This window comes from Sceloporus undulatus, chromosome 1 (assembly GCF_019175285.1).
Source record: "Sceloporus undulatus isolate JIND9_A2432 ecotype Alabama chromosome 1, SceUnd_v1.1, whole genome shotgun sequence".
Classification (NCBI taxonomy): Eukaryota; Metazoa; Chordata; class Lepidosauria; order Squamata; family Phrynosomatidae; genus Sceloporus; species Sceloporus undulatus.
The window spans coordinates 58,352,623-58,369,033 of NC_056522.1; the positions used below are offsets into that span (position 1 = coordinate 58,352,623).

Below are 16,411 nucleotides of genomic sequence, written 5' to 3' on the forward strand. Positions count from 1 at the left end.
AGAAATAAAGATCAGGGATAAGAGAAAGGTAATACTGTATAAGAGTGTTGGTGTTAAAAACTTTTTTTTTTTTGTTCCTTTGCTGGTTTACTTATCTGCAATCAATAGTTGTATAAAGAAATAACAATGGGTCCTAAAATAGTGTCTTGGAACATAAAAGGAATTAGCCAGGAAAAAAAGAGGAGACATGTGATGCATTATTTGGGGAAAAGAAATTTTGATATCATATGCCTACAGGAAATCAAAATGAAGGAAGGAGATATAAAATATTTAAGGAATACTAAATTGGGGACGGTATTTAATGCAACTATAAATAAAAGGAAAAGGGGTGTTGCGATCTTTGTAAACAAAAGATATGAGGCAACATTTATTAAGAAAGATGATGATGGAAGATGGATAGGTGTAGAAGTGATAATAGATGACGTTAAATATCAGATTTGGAATGTATACGGTCCCCTAGAAAGAAAGGATTTTATAGAAAACTACAAGAAGAAATGAAAAGTTTACCAGGCAATAATATAATTATGGTAAGAGACTTTAATGGGGTATTAAACCCCAAAAGGGACAGGCTCTCAAAGAAAAGATTGCGGAGTAAGGTGCAGGGTAAATTACCTAGAAGTTTTTTTTAGCTTATTGGAAGAAATAAACTTGACAGATGTTTGGTCACATTGTTATGGGGAGAAGGCTGGTTTTACGTTCTTTTCAGAAGTGCACAAATCCCACTCCAGATTGGATATGATCATGGTAGCAAAATCAATAACAACAAAATGTAAAAAAATGGAAATATGGCCTAGAGATTTCTCGGATCACAATTTGATTGAATTAGAATTAAATACGGTACAGAGGGGAAAAAGAGGTTGGAGATTAAATGAACGTATCCTGGAAAACGAAAAATGTGTAAATAAAATTAAGAAAGAGTTAAAATATTTTTTTTTCTGGAAAATAGTGGAAAGGAAAGTAAAATGAAAGTGGTCTGGGATACAGGTAAGGCTTTTGTTAGTGGTTTATTTATTCAAAAGATGGCAGAAATATCAAAAAAGGAAAGACAGTGGGAGGAGAAAGTGAGAAAAGAGATTAGACAAAAAGAACAGGAATTACAAAAACTTCAATTCAAAAGGGATATTAAAAAGCTAGAAAGGGAAATAAGAGTGTTAAGGAAACAATTGGAAAACAAAACTGCGGAGGATTTAGCATTTAAGCTTAAAAGGATGAAACAAGATCAATTTGAAAACGCAAATAAAATAGGTAAGTGGCTAGCCCATAAGTTGAAGCAAGAGAAAGAGAAAAAAATGATAACAAAAATTAATGTGAATAATACCTTGATGACAGAACAAAAGAAAATAAAAGATAGCTTTGTAACTTTTTATAGAGATCTATTTGAAGCAAGAGACAAGTACCAAAATGAGGAGTGGCAGGACTCAAAAATTAAGCAATACAACGAAATTAAATTAAATGCAATACAAAAAGGAAAGCTAAATGCAGAGATTTCACTTGAAGAAATAAGGGAGGCAATTGGGAATCTTAAAAATCTGAAAGCCCCAGGAGAAGACGGACTGACAGCCAAGTATTATAAAACCTTTATTACAGAACTGCAGGGTATTTTACATAAGGTATTTAACCTGATTCACACTGAAGGAAAGCCAGAGTCATGGGGAAAGACAATCCTAACCCTGATTCCAAAGGAGGGGAAAGATGAGCAGTTGAGAAGTAATTATAGGCCTATCGCATTAATGAATAATGATTATAAAATTTATGCATGTATTATGGCTAGAAGGCTAAAAGATGTTTTAACAGAAATAATAAAAAAAGATCAGAATGGCTTTTTACCAGGAAGGAAAATAAAAAATAATATAAGAACTATAATAAATGCGATGGATTATTATAATAGACACAATGAGAAGAAAGCGGCAATAATCTTTGTAGACGCTGAAAAAGCCTTTGACTGTGTTAGCTGGAAATTTATGTTGAAAATTATCTCAAGAATTTGAACTGGAGAGGGGGACAAGACAAGGTTGCCCCCTGTCCCCATTACTATTTATATTTCTAATAGAATTTCTATTAAATAATATTAGGAAGAATCCAAAAATCAAGGGACTGACAGTAAAGGGTATAGAATATAAGCTGCAAGCATTTGCGGATGATTTAGTATTAATAGTGGAAGACCCGCAAAAAAATATAGAACCATTATGGGCTGAACTGAATTTATTTGGGAAGCTATCAGGATTTAAAATAAATAAAGGAAAATCGGTAATAATAACTAAAAATTTGAGAGAGGAAGAGAAGAAAGCTTTAAAGGGGAAAACCGGATGTGAAATAACGAACAAGGTGAGATTTGAAAATAATTATAAGGCGATATGGAGCGAAGTGAAAAAAAAGATGGAAACTTGGGCAAAAATAAGAATGTCTATTCTAGGTAGAATAAATGCAATCAAGATGATGATACTCCCGAAATTAACCTTTTTGTTTTCTAATCTTCCTATAAATATTAATAATAAGACAATGGAACAATGGAATAGGGATATGAGAAGATTCTTATGGAAGGGGAGCAAAGCAAGAATCAGGTGGAATAATTTAAAGGAATGTAAGGAAAGAGGAGGCTATGCCCTACCAGATCTTAAAACATATCGGTGGGCTTGCACAATGACTTGGTTGGAGGATTGGATAAAACTAGAGGATAAATATATTCTAAATTTAGAGGGGGAGAATCTGCGGTTTGGATGGCATGGTTATTTATGGTACAGGAAAACGGATATTCACAAGGACTTCATTAACAACCCATTTAGGAAGGCATTAATTGAGACCTGGAAGATCATTAAAGAAAAATTTTACTTAAAACTCCCAGGGTGGGTATCCACCCAGGAGGCATATGCAAATAGATGGGATGTAGGGACAAAGTAGTTAAGATATGAGGACCTAATAAAACCCTCGCAAACTACAAACTTGCTAATAAAATCTAGAGAAGAAATAATAGGCGAAGGAAATGCGATAAATTGGTATACATACCTTCAGTTAAAAAGAAGATTTTTTTGAGGACAGCAAGAAACCAAGAATTGAGTTAAAACAAACGGAATTAGATAAGATTATCTTTGATGACTCTGGAAAAAAGATTTCTAAATACTACAAATTATTTAGGGAATTGGAATATGAAAAGGAACCGGTTAAGCAATTTATGATAGACTGGGCTAAGGATTTGGGAAGAGGAATTCCTATGGACACATGGGAGTTAGCTTGGAAAAGAACAAATATGTTTACATGTAGTCAGGAGTTAAAAGAAAATTATCTTAAAATCAGCAATAGGTGGTATTACACTCCAGCTAGACTTAAAAAGATATTTAATAAGGAAACAGATAATTGCTGGAGGTGTCACAAGGAGAAGGGTACAACAGTCCACATGTGGTGGAGTTGTGACAAAATTAGGAAGTATTGGAATGAAATTCATGAGGCAATACAAAAAATGCTGGGAATCAGTTTCAAGAAAAAGCCTGAAATTTATCTCTTAAACATGACTTATTTCCTAAACCCAGAGGAAGAAAAAAAAGGTGTGGAAAATCCTTCTTTATATGGTAACCTTGGCAAGACTAGTGGTAGCTAAACATTGGAAGGATGAAAATGAGTTGCAAATAGAAGAATGGTTAAGGAAACTAATAAATATTAGACAAATGGACTTGCTTACGTATAAGCTGAGCGATAAAAAGAAAGGAAAAATGGATAAGGAATGGACTCAAGTGATGGTATTTCTTCAAGCAAGGTGGAATTTAGACATAAACCTGACAAGATGGAACGAATAAGCTAAGTTTTAAGCTATGGGAATATGTGGAAATTGAAAATGCGCCCCTTTTGTAAAAACATGGTTAGATAAACAGATATTCCTGGAGGATTTAAAGAGCAATGCACAATTTAATTTAGCTTTATTAGATATTGGAATTTTTTTAGATGGGGATTAAAAATAGAAATAGAAAGATGGTAAAATTGTGTATTACTTTTAGGCAAGAATCAGATGAGAAACTCAAGAAAGCAACATCAAGAATGTTTTATTCTTTAAAGAAGACAGGAAGACAAAGGAGAAGAAACAATTATCAAAGACTTTGACAGTTTGAAATTGGTTTATTTGTTATTTGTTACATTTTGATTAGTTTGTAATGGAAAGTGAGATTATTGACAAAACTAATAAAGATATATCACACAAAAAGAAATGCTGTGCAATTCAGATGTCAAGGATTGCATATAATTTTTAATACATTTTAATGCTTCTAATGTATGTTTTGAACAATTGTTTTATAAACTTTGTATTTAAGCTTTTTATTGTTTTTGTATTGTTTTTAATTTGTAAAATATGTTTAGGTCTGTTGGCATCTGCCTCGAGTCCCTATATTGGAAGAAAGGCAGCTCATGAATGAATGAATAAATAAATAAATAAATAAGTCCATCTTCACACTCACTTCGGTTCCATCCAAAGGCTGTCTGAAGGGTCTAAACACCCTAAGGCACCAAATCCTGTCTGATCTTGGAAGCAAAGCAGGATCAGCCCTGTTTAGTACTTGGACAGGACACTGCCAATGAATACCAGGTAGATTATATTTCAGAAGAAACTACCAACACCATCGCTGAATATTCCTTGCCTAAACCTCCCCCACAATAAAATTCATAGGGCCATTTTATGTCAACAGATGACTTGAAGGCACATGCATACACACACAAGTGTTACCTGACAACTAGAAAGACCATTTTCCCCTTTAAAGTACTGTTCAAAGTAAAAGCACAGTTACTTATATTCAAAGCTAGTCCTTTCGCTTATATCAAGTTTATTTAATCAGACATTTTTGTAACAAATACCAGGAAAGAAAGAAAACTATTTTAAACACCCTATAGCACTTACTACAACCCTGTTTATTTTCCCCCCCAAAGTCAGGTCACTACATACATTAAGAAATTTCATTTTGAATGACCTCTTCTTGAACTCTTAATTACTCATCTAAGTAATAACTAATCCAAGCCCTTCTAATGGTCAACTGAAAATAAGAACACATCATTATGAACAAACCACCAACATGATTCTATGATTTCCATGTGGCCAAGAGAGCTGGGCCGTTAGATCTAGAAGTACACCAGGAGTACTTTGCACCCTCCTCCTATTCTGAGATGTAAAACAAATGCATCAAAACCCCACTCTCATATTCAGGCAAGTTTCAGAAGCATTTTACAATGCTTGACTATCAAACCCACCGTTCCTGGACTCAAAACAACTGGATTTTCTTGCTTCAGAACAGAAAACATAGCAAGGTTTTTCACTTCCTAACTTGTGTAAATCCATAACAGTAAAACAATATAGCTGAATGAAGTCATAATGCCAAACCATAGGGCATACTATCTGAACTGGCAATCTATAATTGCAGCACTTGTGCTACTTTGTAATTCAAACCTGGGCTGCTGAGCTGATGGGAAACAGAAAGCAACTACAGTTTAGCTGTATGTTCGGAAGTGGGGGGGGGAAACAGTTTAAATTCTCAACTATGGTTAACAGAAACCAGTTTGACATCAGGTCAGAATAGAGACAGTCCTTTAAAAGGATGATTGTACAATCATGGAAAATAGAGGATGGGTGAACAATGAATATGATTTGGATATCAGTAATATAAGCACAATGTCTGCATTTAGTTTTTACATATTTGACTTCAGAATGGATTGTAGGTCTTACCTTTGGTGCATGCACATAATCTGTCCGTGCCCGAGCAGTATATTACAGAGACAAATTTATCTGGTTCCTCAGTACCTTCCTTTTTAGGTGGCTCTACTTTGGCCAGAATTTCGAAGTTGGAAAGATCTAAAAATTTTACATATCCACTCTGAGTGGTTATTACCAAATGTCCAAGAGTAGAGATTTCTGATCTTTTCTCTCGCTCACTGCCATTTTTAGAAGTTATTTGTATTTCCTCTCCAGGCTCCTCACAGTCATCTTCTCGATTATCCAGTATGTCTGGTGGGAGCAAAATCAATGAGGTAATGGTATCCTGGGGGTCTTTGATATGCTGGATTTTTACAGGTTCCTCTTCAAGAGTTACAATCCTAGTGGCATAGTTCATTTTATAAAGTACCAGGTAACCGCCACTAGCAATCCGCTGTTCTGGTTGAATTATTAAAGGAGTCTGCACATCTGCTGGTGACTCATGTTGGATCATACTGATATTTGCACCATTCACTACGGTAAGATTGGATTCTATTTCCCCTTTCCTTCTGTTACATAGTGCCGAGTTTAATTTATTTAAATTATTCAAGGCCTCTACTTGATTTATTGCACTCAAGGATTCAACAGGGCATGCCCGCAGTCCTATTAGCAAATGAACTCCATCTGCACAAGGAGTGATTGAGTCTACACAAAAGTTCTCCTCCTCTGCAAACTTTGGCAGTCGCAGGCACTGAACCAAAGTCCCAGGCTTGGGAACCATAGAACTCCACTTGTCAGAGTCTGGAGAAGTTAGGCTAGCTGTTGCATCTGCAAATTGCTGAATGTATGTCACAGGAGGATCCTGCAAGAGCAGTTGCTCCTGACTATCCAGCTCCATCTCTATGATCTGTGGAACTGTAAAACCATCATCGTGTAAACTTTTACTCATGATATTGTTCATCTGTGAAAATATTTTTCCGGCTTTTTCATCAGATTCCTTAATGCTGTAAAGCAGCAATATAGGTGAAGTCCTCCTTACCAGAGGAGAATTCAATTCTGAATTAGTACAAGATTCGTTGTCAGTTGATCCCTGGTCTGACACACTACCACCTTGAGTCCTGCTTAAATCATCCAGTGACCTCTGAGAATTACTACTGACAGGAGAGGTAGCAGGTGATTTGTATGTTAATAAACCTCCAGCTAATAAACAAGGAAAGGGAATGTTGTGGTGTTCCAGATGCTTTTCCTTCATCTTTTCACTCTTACAGTTAGATAGGCAGGGATTTGCCCCAAGTTCTTCTAAATCTTTCACTGTATCTTCAAGTACATTTGCAACTATTTCCCACTGAAGTTTCTCAGGCTGCTGAAGAATGCTGAGGGCTGTTATATCAAGGCTCACATCCATGGTTTCCTTTTGGGATGTATGTCCTTTAGGATAAAGCAAACTGTGTTAGAAAAACAAATTCATCAATATTTGAAAGAAATTATGAAAATCCTATCAACTAAGAGAGTAATTACAGATTTTCTCAATTAAGGTAGTGTCTAGGAAGGTGAACCAAAATAGCATCTGTTTAACACATTATTTATTAGCAAATCTAGGGTTGACACAATTAACAGGCAGTTACAGTCAATCCTGGTTGGCTGGCAAGCATGCTGCTTACATTCCCATGATATTACATGTGTATGTTTACTTTATATAGGAAAATGCCTAAAAGTGTAACGTGCAAGGAAACAGATTGCTTATAGAGAGAATTTTCACCGCATGAAATTATCCGATAGCATCCTAGTAAATACATCTAAAAAACCTAGGTACTTTCTGCCTTGCCATAATATTTCCAGATAATGGGTTAAACACACATTTTTAATATTTCTGCAATACTACATTACATCTCATCATTTCAGTACAGTGGATGGGCCACACTCCTATTCCAAGTACAAAGCACTATTAATGCTCTTCTTCATAAAGGAGCACTGCACAAAATTCTTTTTGGCTGATAATGAATGGACCTTGCATCCAATCTGCATAGCAGATTTCATCACCGGTTGCATCCGCACTGCAGAAGTAAGCCAATGTAACACCACTTTTTTAGAGTGGTTTTTTTTTTGGGGGGGGGGGGGTTCTTTTCAACTGCCATGGCTCAATGATATGGAATTCTGGGAATTGTAGTTTGTTGTGACACTAGAAATCTGACAGAGAAGGCTAAATGTCTCACAGAACTACAGTTCCCAGAATTCTACACTACTGAGCCATGACAGTTAAAGTGGTGCTACCTGGATTATTTCTGCAGTACAGATGCAGCCACTATCACTTGTGGAAAATGGCTGTCTCAGGAATAAGCAGCACTTTTAAAGAACATATGTATTCCAACTGGAAAGAGAATTAAAAAAAACACCAACTTGCTATATGCATGGGCCAAGTGAAGTCTCAGGAATGCACATTCCATTTTCCTTCATGGTTTTCGGAAAGAAAATGTATTTGGCCTGTTAGCCATGCTCAAACTTGGCAAAGAGCAATTCAGTTTTAACAAGTTATCACACTATGATATCATGCCTTATTAAATTATGATTGCATAAATCACCATTTACTGATTTTGGATGAATCAGCAGAATAGCTCAGTGCCCCATGGACTGAAACTACAGTATTAAATATCTCCCCTGTATGCACAATGCTGAGGGGACAGCCCAAAGCATACGCCAGCTCACTTATGTTAATAAAAAAGGATTCATTACACTCTATCTTAATTGTATTCATTCACATGTAATATCTAGTCATGGTCTGGATCTCACCATGTGCTACATCCTTCACACACTTCAGTTCCCTCCCTGTCTTCCAAGGTCAAAGCCAAGCATAATTTGCCTTTTTTTATCCATACAATGCAGATCAGTTTCCCCAGATAATACAAGCTCAAAACCATTCTTCAGCATTACATGTGAATAAACCTATAAAAGTAAATGGAAAGTAAACTCCCTGGCTAGGAACACTATCACATAGATGTCTTATGTTGTCTTTTTCTAATTCATTTATTCATTGGAATTTATCCCACCTTTCTCCCAAAACAGGATTCTGATACAATAATGTTTCCAACATGGAAATATACAGTACAGCGCGCCCGTGTCATACGCAGGCGCGCCTTACGTGGCTTGAGCATATGCGCTCAAGCTGCGGGGCGCGCGCGGGGCGGCACGTCCCATTCAATTGAACGGGCGCGTGCGCCCGTTGCACCCCGCACGCCGCCGCACCACCATGCACAAGCCACATTGTTTACAATGGGGCTTGAGCATAGGCGGAATTCGCCTTACGCGGAGAGATCCGGAACGGATCCCCGCGTAAGGCGAGGGCCCACTGTATAACATCTGAAGTTCTTTGGAAATGCAAATGCTCAATGACTATTTCAGAGTTTGCAATTTGTTAAAGATAAATCAAGATATTTTAAAGTCTAAAAGCAGCACAGGTAATGTTAGCTCTTTACTGCCTTCAATCTATTTAAATCATTACCAGTGGTCATACATCACACACTGTACACTAAAGAAAAAAAAAATCTATGCACTTACCAGTCACTGATTCTGATCTGGAATGCTCTTCACTGTCTGAATCATCCAGTAAATCATCACTAGACAAAGATTAGAGATAGTGAAGTCAAGAGAGGCAATTTTAAATGGGAAAGCCAAGGAAGTAATAAAAATTTTGTAAAACACTTGAAATCTTAAGATAAGATGTTAGTAAACAGACTCTAAAAAGGTAGAACAAACAACATTACTAAATTTATATCACAATGTTTTCTCCTACGGGACTCAAAATGGCTGCTGCTGTTGTTATTGTTACTACTATTATTGGGAACCATAGAACTCCACTTATCAGAGTCTGGAGAGGTTAGGCTAGCTGTTGCACCTGCAAATTGCTGAATGTATGTCACAGGAGGATCCTGCAAGATCAGTTGCTCCTGACTATCCAGCTCCATCTCTATGGTCTGTGGAACTGTAAAACCATTATCGTGTAAACATTTACTCATCATATTGTTCATCTGTGAAAATATTTTTCCGGCTTTTCATCAGATTCCTTAATGCTGTAAAGCAGCAATATAGGTGAAGTCCTCCTTAGGAGAGCCCCTGTGGATACTAAAATCTGTGACTGCTCAAGTCTCACTTTGTACAATGGGAGAGTAAAATGGTGTCCCTTATATAAAATGGCAAAATCAAAGTTTGCTTTTTTGCTTTTTTAAAAAATTCAAGTCATGGCTGGTTGAATGTTTATAAATATATATAAAAGATGCACAAGCCACTGATGAGCCCATACAGCTCAGAGTTTCGCTGCACTTGGGCCCAGCATCACCTCCTATTTGAAATACATCCACTGTCAGATGATGCTTTAAGCCAAGAGAAAGCACTTGTCTCCCCATCCCCTACCCAGCTGTAAATTCCTGGTAGGGAATTTGTTTGTGGACCTACATGAGCAGTGGGTGGGGGTAAAGCCCCATCCACACTTTACATTACACCCCATATTTTCACCCTCTCTTATAAGAAGAGAAAGAAAAAAAGAAAACAGTGTGTGGTAACAGCAGTGATCCCAAGGTAATCATGGCAGCTACTCTCCCCACCTGCCCACAGAAAGGTGGCTCCCTTATTCTGGGAGAAGCTTGCCAGAAACAGCCCAACCAACCTGTCTTTAGAAAAAAACAAAACAAAACAAAACCCTCATTTTCTCCCAATTTGAGAGCCAAGAGTTCAGCCCAAATGTTCTGGGGCACATGAGATATGGCTGGGTGTCTCACATTGCTCTTGCTCTACACTAGGATTTGTAGGATCAGAAAGGGGCCCACAGGTTCACATGACCCTTTGTCATATGCACCTTCACTTTGAGTTTGTAATTTAGCACTAAACTGTGCATGATGTCTGGTCTGATTAAAAATGGCTAGTATTTGCACTCCAAAACAGTCAAAAATGCACCTCAAATTGAGGTGGGTGGGAGGGCAAGCATTAACCATACTTGAAAATACAGACACCATAGCAAAATATGGTTACTACTGAATTTCAAAATAATGTGAGAGAGAAACAGGAGAGACCATGCAACTCATGTTTGTTCTTCTAAACTCCAGTTGGCAAGATTCTCTATATTGGATGATGGTAACTACATCCAAACAAGGAACTAGAGATGGGTGCATGGATGCTCATTTCTATCTCGTCCCTTCCTTCTCCCATCACATAGCAACTTTAGCAGATATTTACTGGCTTTCATTAATTCAGAACTCCCTGTTATGTCAAACCATTGGAGCTAAAGAGAGGAAAGTATTTTATAAATTTAAAGTGCTGTACAAATAATGTAATATTTCTTGTAAGAATTTTCTTGGTAAGAACATCTTATAACCTTCTTTCAAAAACAGACTTCTTATTCTCTTTACACATAGAATTGGAGTGTTTTCGCTATTTATTTTCTTTTCGAAGCAGCCGATATACACAAACCCTTATGAAGTTACAGAGGCTCTACAGCTTCTGTACAGAAATATCCCAAAAAACAAATAACAAAGTATACAAGTTGATAAACAGTACAGTATATGGGACTGTTACTAAGTAAGCTTTTACTTTGTTAAGAAGTATGTTTCCCTTCAGTAACCTTTGAGAAAGCTCTGTAGAGCCTCACTTTCAAAGGATAAGGAAAAATTCTCAAGTTTCAAATTAAAATGTCTTGTTGCTGTGTGCCTTCAAGTGATTTTCAACTTATGGCAACTCTAAGGCAAACTTATTATGGGTCTTTCTTGGAAAGATTTGTCAGAGGGGGTTTGCCATAGCCTTTCTCTGAGGCTGAGAGGATGCTACCTGCCCTAAATCACCAGTGGGTTTCCAGAGCCAAGTGGGGGTTTGAACCCTAGTCTCCAGAATCTTGGACTAACACTGAAACCACTACCCCACATTGGTTCTCACTTCCCACTTAAAATACAGTTACAGTCTAGGAGATAGTACAGTGGGACCTTGTTATCTGCTGGGGTTTGGTTCCAGGATCCCTCGTGAATAACAAAATCCATGGATGCTCAAGTCCCATTAAATACAATGGCAGAGCAATATAGTGTCCCTTATATAAAATGGAAAATCAAGATTTGCTATCAGGAATTCATACTTTTTTGAATATTTTCAAGCCGTGGATGCTTGAATCCATGGTTAAAAAATCCGTGTATAAGGAGGGCTGACTGTGTGTCATTGATCAAGAGTACGAACAGCTGAGGCAAGAAAGATTTATCTAGAGAGGACCAGTGATATACAAAGAATTATGAGAAAGGTGACAAAATTCTGGGTACAGTGTGGCAAGTGACAATGGAGAAGTATCGTAGAGGGTGAGAGAGGCACAAAGAAAAAAGAGCTTGCCTGCTTCTCACCACTATTTCAGGGCTTATCTTACATATATAAAAGCCCATGTTCACACTATTTCAAATGTGATTTTTTTTCCTGTCCTTTGTCTACACTGTTCTTCCTGTCTTTGGCCCGTTACAGACGGGCTAGAAAGTACACGCAGAGCGCGTACTAGGGTTAAGAGGGGGCGGTGCTTCTGCACCGCCCTAACTCTAGTGTGCGCTCTGCGCGCACAAAATGGTGGCGCCCGTTCCACATGGCCGCTGCCATCGATACATGACGACCGCACCGTCTCCAAACGAGGCAGCGCGGTTGTGATGTATTGGGGTCGCGGCAGGGCGCCTTTCCGCGACCCTGGAAGGAGCTCCGTTTCGGAGCTCCTTCCTGGTTTGGTCTGCTGGGCGCAGCCTTTAGACGGCTGCGCCCAGTGGACCAAAGGAGAAAGGGACCAAACGGCCCCTTTCTCCTTCTCCCCTCTGCCGTGGGGTGTCCTTGGGGCTTCCAGCCCCAAGGACACCCTTTTCCAGGCTGTGGGGAAGGGGCCATTTGCCGCTTCCCCACAGCCCAGAAAGCAGCGGATCGGGGCCTCAGCGGCTGCCGCTCTGGCCACTGAGGCCCAGATCCGGCGGGGAAAGGTGCGCCTACAGGCCGCCCCTAAGGGGCGGTGTGGAACGCGCCTTTCCCTCCTTTGCAAAATTAAATCACAATTAAAAAAAGGAAACTCCTCTTTTCCTAGAAAAGATTTTGAAGTAGCATCCCTGTATTCCCCCACTCATACTCAGCTTTATGCAAATATATATACCATTAAGCATTCCAATAGTAATAAAAATGTAATTTTTTTAGCATTTTCATTTATCACTGAAGTTAGGTTTTATTCACATACCTGTCTCCTTCCAGTTTTGGTATATCTGAACAGCTTGATGAATCCTCTATCCATGCTATTGTTGGTCTCCTTGAATCTACCCCTGAGCTCTGCTCACCAGACAACACAAGCTGTTGTACAATTACTGGATCATAAGCATTGATCTCAAACTTTAAGTGCACCTAAACAAATTAAAACATAATTAAATTTAGACTGAAATTTATTTTTAGCAAAATTAGCATTCAAACTCTTAATGAAAAGATACCTTCATAAGTTTTGAAACATCCCATATACAGATCTTTCCTCTTTTTGTTGCAGCAGCTAAAAAAATGAGGACAGCTTCCAGATCCAAAGCAGACTATCCTGTCTGTACCATCTGTACAGGGAAACTGTGCTGGACTTGTTGCCAGTGTGACCGAGAGGGGTACGTTCTGCGTGTGTTCACCTTTCACAAATGGGCAGTTTGGGGAATGTCTTTCATGTTCAGACCTTGATGGAATAGAAAGGTAAGTATTAAAATGCAAGAGTGTTAATTTCTCTATTAGCAATTTCACATATACTTGGCTCAGCAATATATCAAATGAGATTATTATCAAGATGATTTAAAAAACAAAACAGATTAGAACATCTGTGAATGGAACCGCCTGCTGAGAAAGTGATTTTTGCCAACTCCTCTTTCTCTATAAAGATCCAAATACTTTCTGAAAATCTGCTGGGGGGAGGGGAGAGATGTTGGAAGTATTCACTGCAATATTGCAGGAGGAGGCAAAGGTGAAATCAGTGAAAACTGCTTCCTTCCCTTTTACAGAATTCAGATCAAACCCAATAACTGAAAGCAGCTAAGAGGATATTTTTGAAATTGTTAGTAATTACACTGTAAAAATTACTGAAAAACTATATAATTTAAATACTGAAAGTACTTCAAAATTTGAGAAATCATAATAAATTCATCCATTAATTAACTGCAAAAACACTCATTTTCTAGTTTTCATGGACAATGGCTACCTATTCTTTTATATACAGTACTGGCTTCCTGAATATAGAAGCATCTTCTGGGAATGTTCTTATATATTAATTAAGCAAGATGATTTTTAAAATGTTACTCTGTTCTGAACCTTTTATCTACTTAGCCATTTAGATATATTAAAGCAAAGACATGGTAGTCTGAAGATCTAGATTATTATAAGTAGATCAAATAAATTTCATCTATAGAAGATTGCATTTAGAGTAGAATATTTAGAATAAGAGTGATTCTACGTTCTCACCAAGGTTCATCTGTTGGCTCCCAGCATACCAAGCATACACTACATGTAAAACACATGGCTCTGTCATCTCCTGATGAGGCAGGCTATGGTCAAAGGACAAAAAAAGAAGAAGAATGCTAAGTTATAAGAACCTATAAAAACTAAAACTAGTTAACTTCAGCCTAAGAGAGCAGGGCTGCACACATTTGGAAAACAGGCTTAAACCTCAGCTTAATTTCATGGAAATCAGCATAGCAGAGGAGTGCACAGTCTGATCCTCCAGATTACTACCCTCTGCTGTCAGGAGTGTGGCCCTCAACCACTTTTCCATACTACACCACTTATCAGTTGGGCTACAATGAAAAAATTGTTCTTCTGTCACTGCTACTGACAAACAGCAATCCTGTTTCTGAAACTGCTGTTCTAGTGGACATCACTGAGAGAATGAAAATGAAAAATCTCTCCCAATACCTAGAGATCCAAATTCTGAGAGAACTGTTCTACCAATGCTACTAGCATCAAGGCAACAGTCATCTCAGTGGGAATCACAGATGTAAGTGGGATGCTGGAGGCATTCATCCCCATCACCTTGGCAGTGGTTCTTTGATCTCATTCCTGTTCTCTGCCATCTTCACTGTCTAGCTCACACATCCATATATGGTGATGAGGAATACAATGGTTTGGAGGATTCTAACTTTAGTGCTCAGTTGTATATCTCTGCTCTTTGTCTAGCTCTTTCATACCTGCCCTTCCCATTCCTCTTCTTATTTCTTAACTACAGTCCCCATTCTGATCAGTGTTTGATCCTAGGTACGGGAACTTTTTAGCTCTTTAAATTTCCTTATTGTCCAAATTGAATTTGTGTAGATCATCCGTATTCATTATTTTTGTTTTCTTTATGTTCAGCAACAAGCCTGCCTTTGCATTTTTTTCCTTGACTTTCCTTAGTAATTGCTCCATAATGTTTTCTGCTAGTAATATACCTAAGACTTTCTCCTGGCTTCACTCCTCCCTCATCTGAATCTAAACCTGCTTTTCTTGTTATATTTTCTGCATACAAGTTCAAAAATAGGGGAATAGAATGCATCCTCGCCTGACTCCTTTGCCAATTGGGAACTATTATATTTCTCCAAATTCTGTTCTGATAGTACAGATTTCTCATTAGGACAATCAGATGTTTTGGTCCCCTACTGTTCTCTCTTTACACATTGTCCCTAGGAAAACGTATTCGTTCTTTTGGTTTTTCCTATCATCTGTATGCTGATGACACTCTTTCCACCCCTGACCTTTCTCCGGGGTTTGAACAGAAAGTTTCATCTTGTCTCACAGCTGTCTTGCAGTGGATGTGCCATCAGCGTTTGAAGCTCAACATGTCCAAGACGGAGCTTCTTGTCTTTCTACCTAAGTCCACCCTTCAATATTCCTTTTCTGTTACTGTTGACAACATCTCTATTCAGCTGGTCCAGGAAGCCTGCAGTCTTGGCTTCATTTTTTATTCTTCTCTGTCGTGTATCCCCAAGATCCAGGCCACAGCCAAGGCCTGTAGATTCTTACTCTACAATATTGCTAAAATCTGTCCATTTCTCTTAGCCTCTACTGCCAAGACTCTGGCCCATGCTCTGGTCATCTTGCGACTAGATTATCGTAACCTCCTTCTGGCAGGGCTTTCTCTCTCTCATCTCCGTCCTTTAATTTCAGTCCAGCATTCAGCGGCACGCATTATTACATCCGCTCGCCATCTGACCATGTTTCTCTTCTATTATCATCCCTTCACTGGCTCCCCTTCGCCTTCCATATTCAGTATAAGCTTCTGTTGTTAACTTTTAAAGCTCTGCATGGGCTGCCCCCCCCCCCATTTATCTGAACTTCTTTTTCCTCACCTTCCCAATCATGCCCTCCATTCTGGTTGTCAGGGCCTGCTGTCCCAGCCCAGGCTCTCTACTGCCTCATCCTGGATTCGTCCCTTTTCACTTGCTGCCCCTCACTCCTGGAACCTCCTTCCCCCACAACCAAGGGTCATCACTTCTTTAACAAGTTTCAAAACTGAGTTGAAGACTATATTGTTAAGGGAACCGTTCCCAGGCACTGTGTGACTGTTTATCCGATTGTTATCTGATATTTTATTTTAGCTGATCTCTAATGTTCTCAATTCATTGCCTCCTCATTTTATCTAATTCTATCTTGTATTACTATCTATTGTTTTAGATGTATTTTGTAGAATGTACGCCATTGGCAGGTTTCATTTTTATCAAATTTATTGTCTGTATGTACAGCGCTGTGTAAATCTACAGCGCTATATACATA

At 38.3% G+C, this 16,411-nt stretch overlaps 1 protein-coding gene across 1 annotated transcript in view; it reads right to left on the reverse strand.

Moving 5' to 3' along the window:
- BIRC6 (baculoviral IAP repeat containing 6) overlaps positions 1–16,411 on the reverse strand; it is a 234,076-nt gene that overhangs the window by 198,552 nt on the left and 19,113 nt on the right. The window contains 6 exon segments of the mRNA XM_042449523.1: positions 5,696–7,090; positions 9,215–9,273; positions 12,885–13,045; positions 13,129–13,191; positions 13,193–13,352; positions 14,129–14,211. Coding sequence (XP_042305457.1) covers positions 5,696–7,090; positions 9,215–9,273; positions 12,885–13,045; positions 13,129–13,191; positions 13,193–13,352; positions 14,129–14,211 — 1,921 coding nt within the window.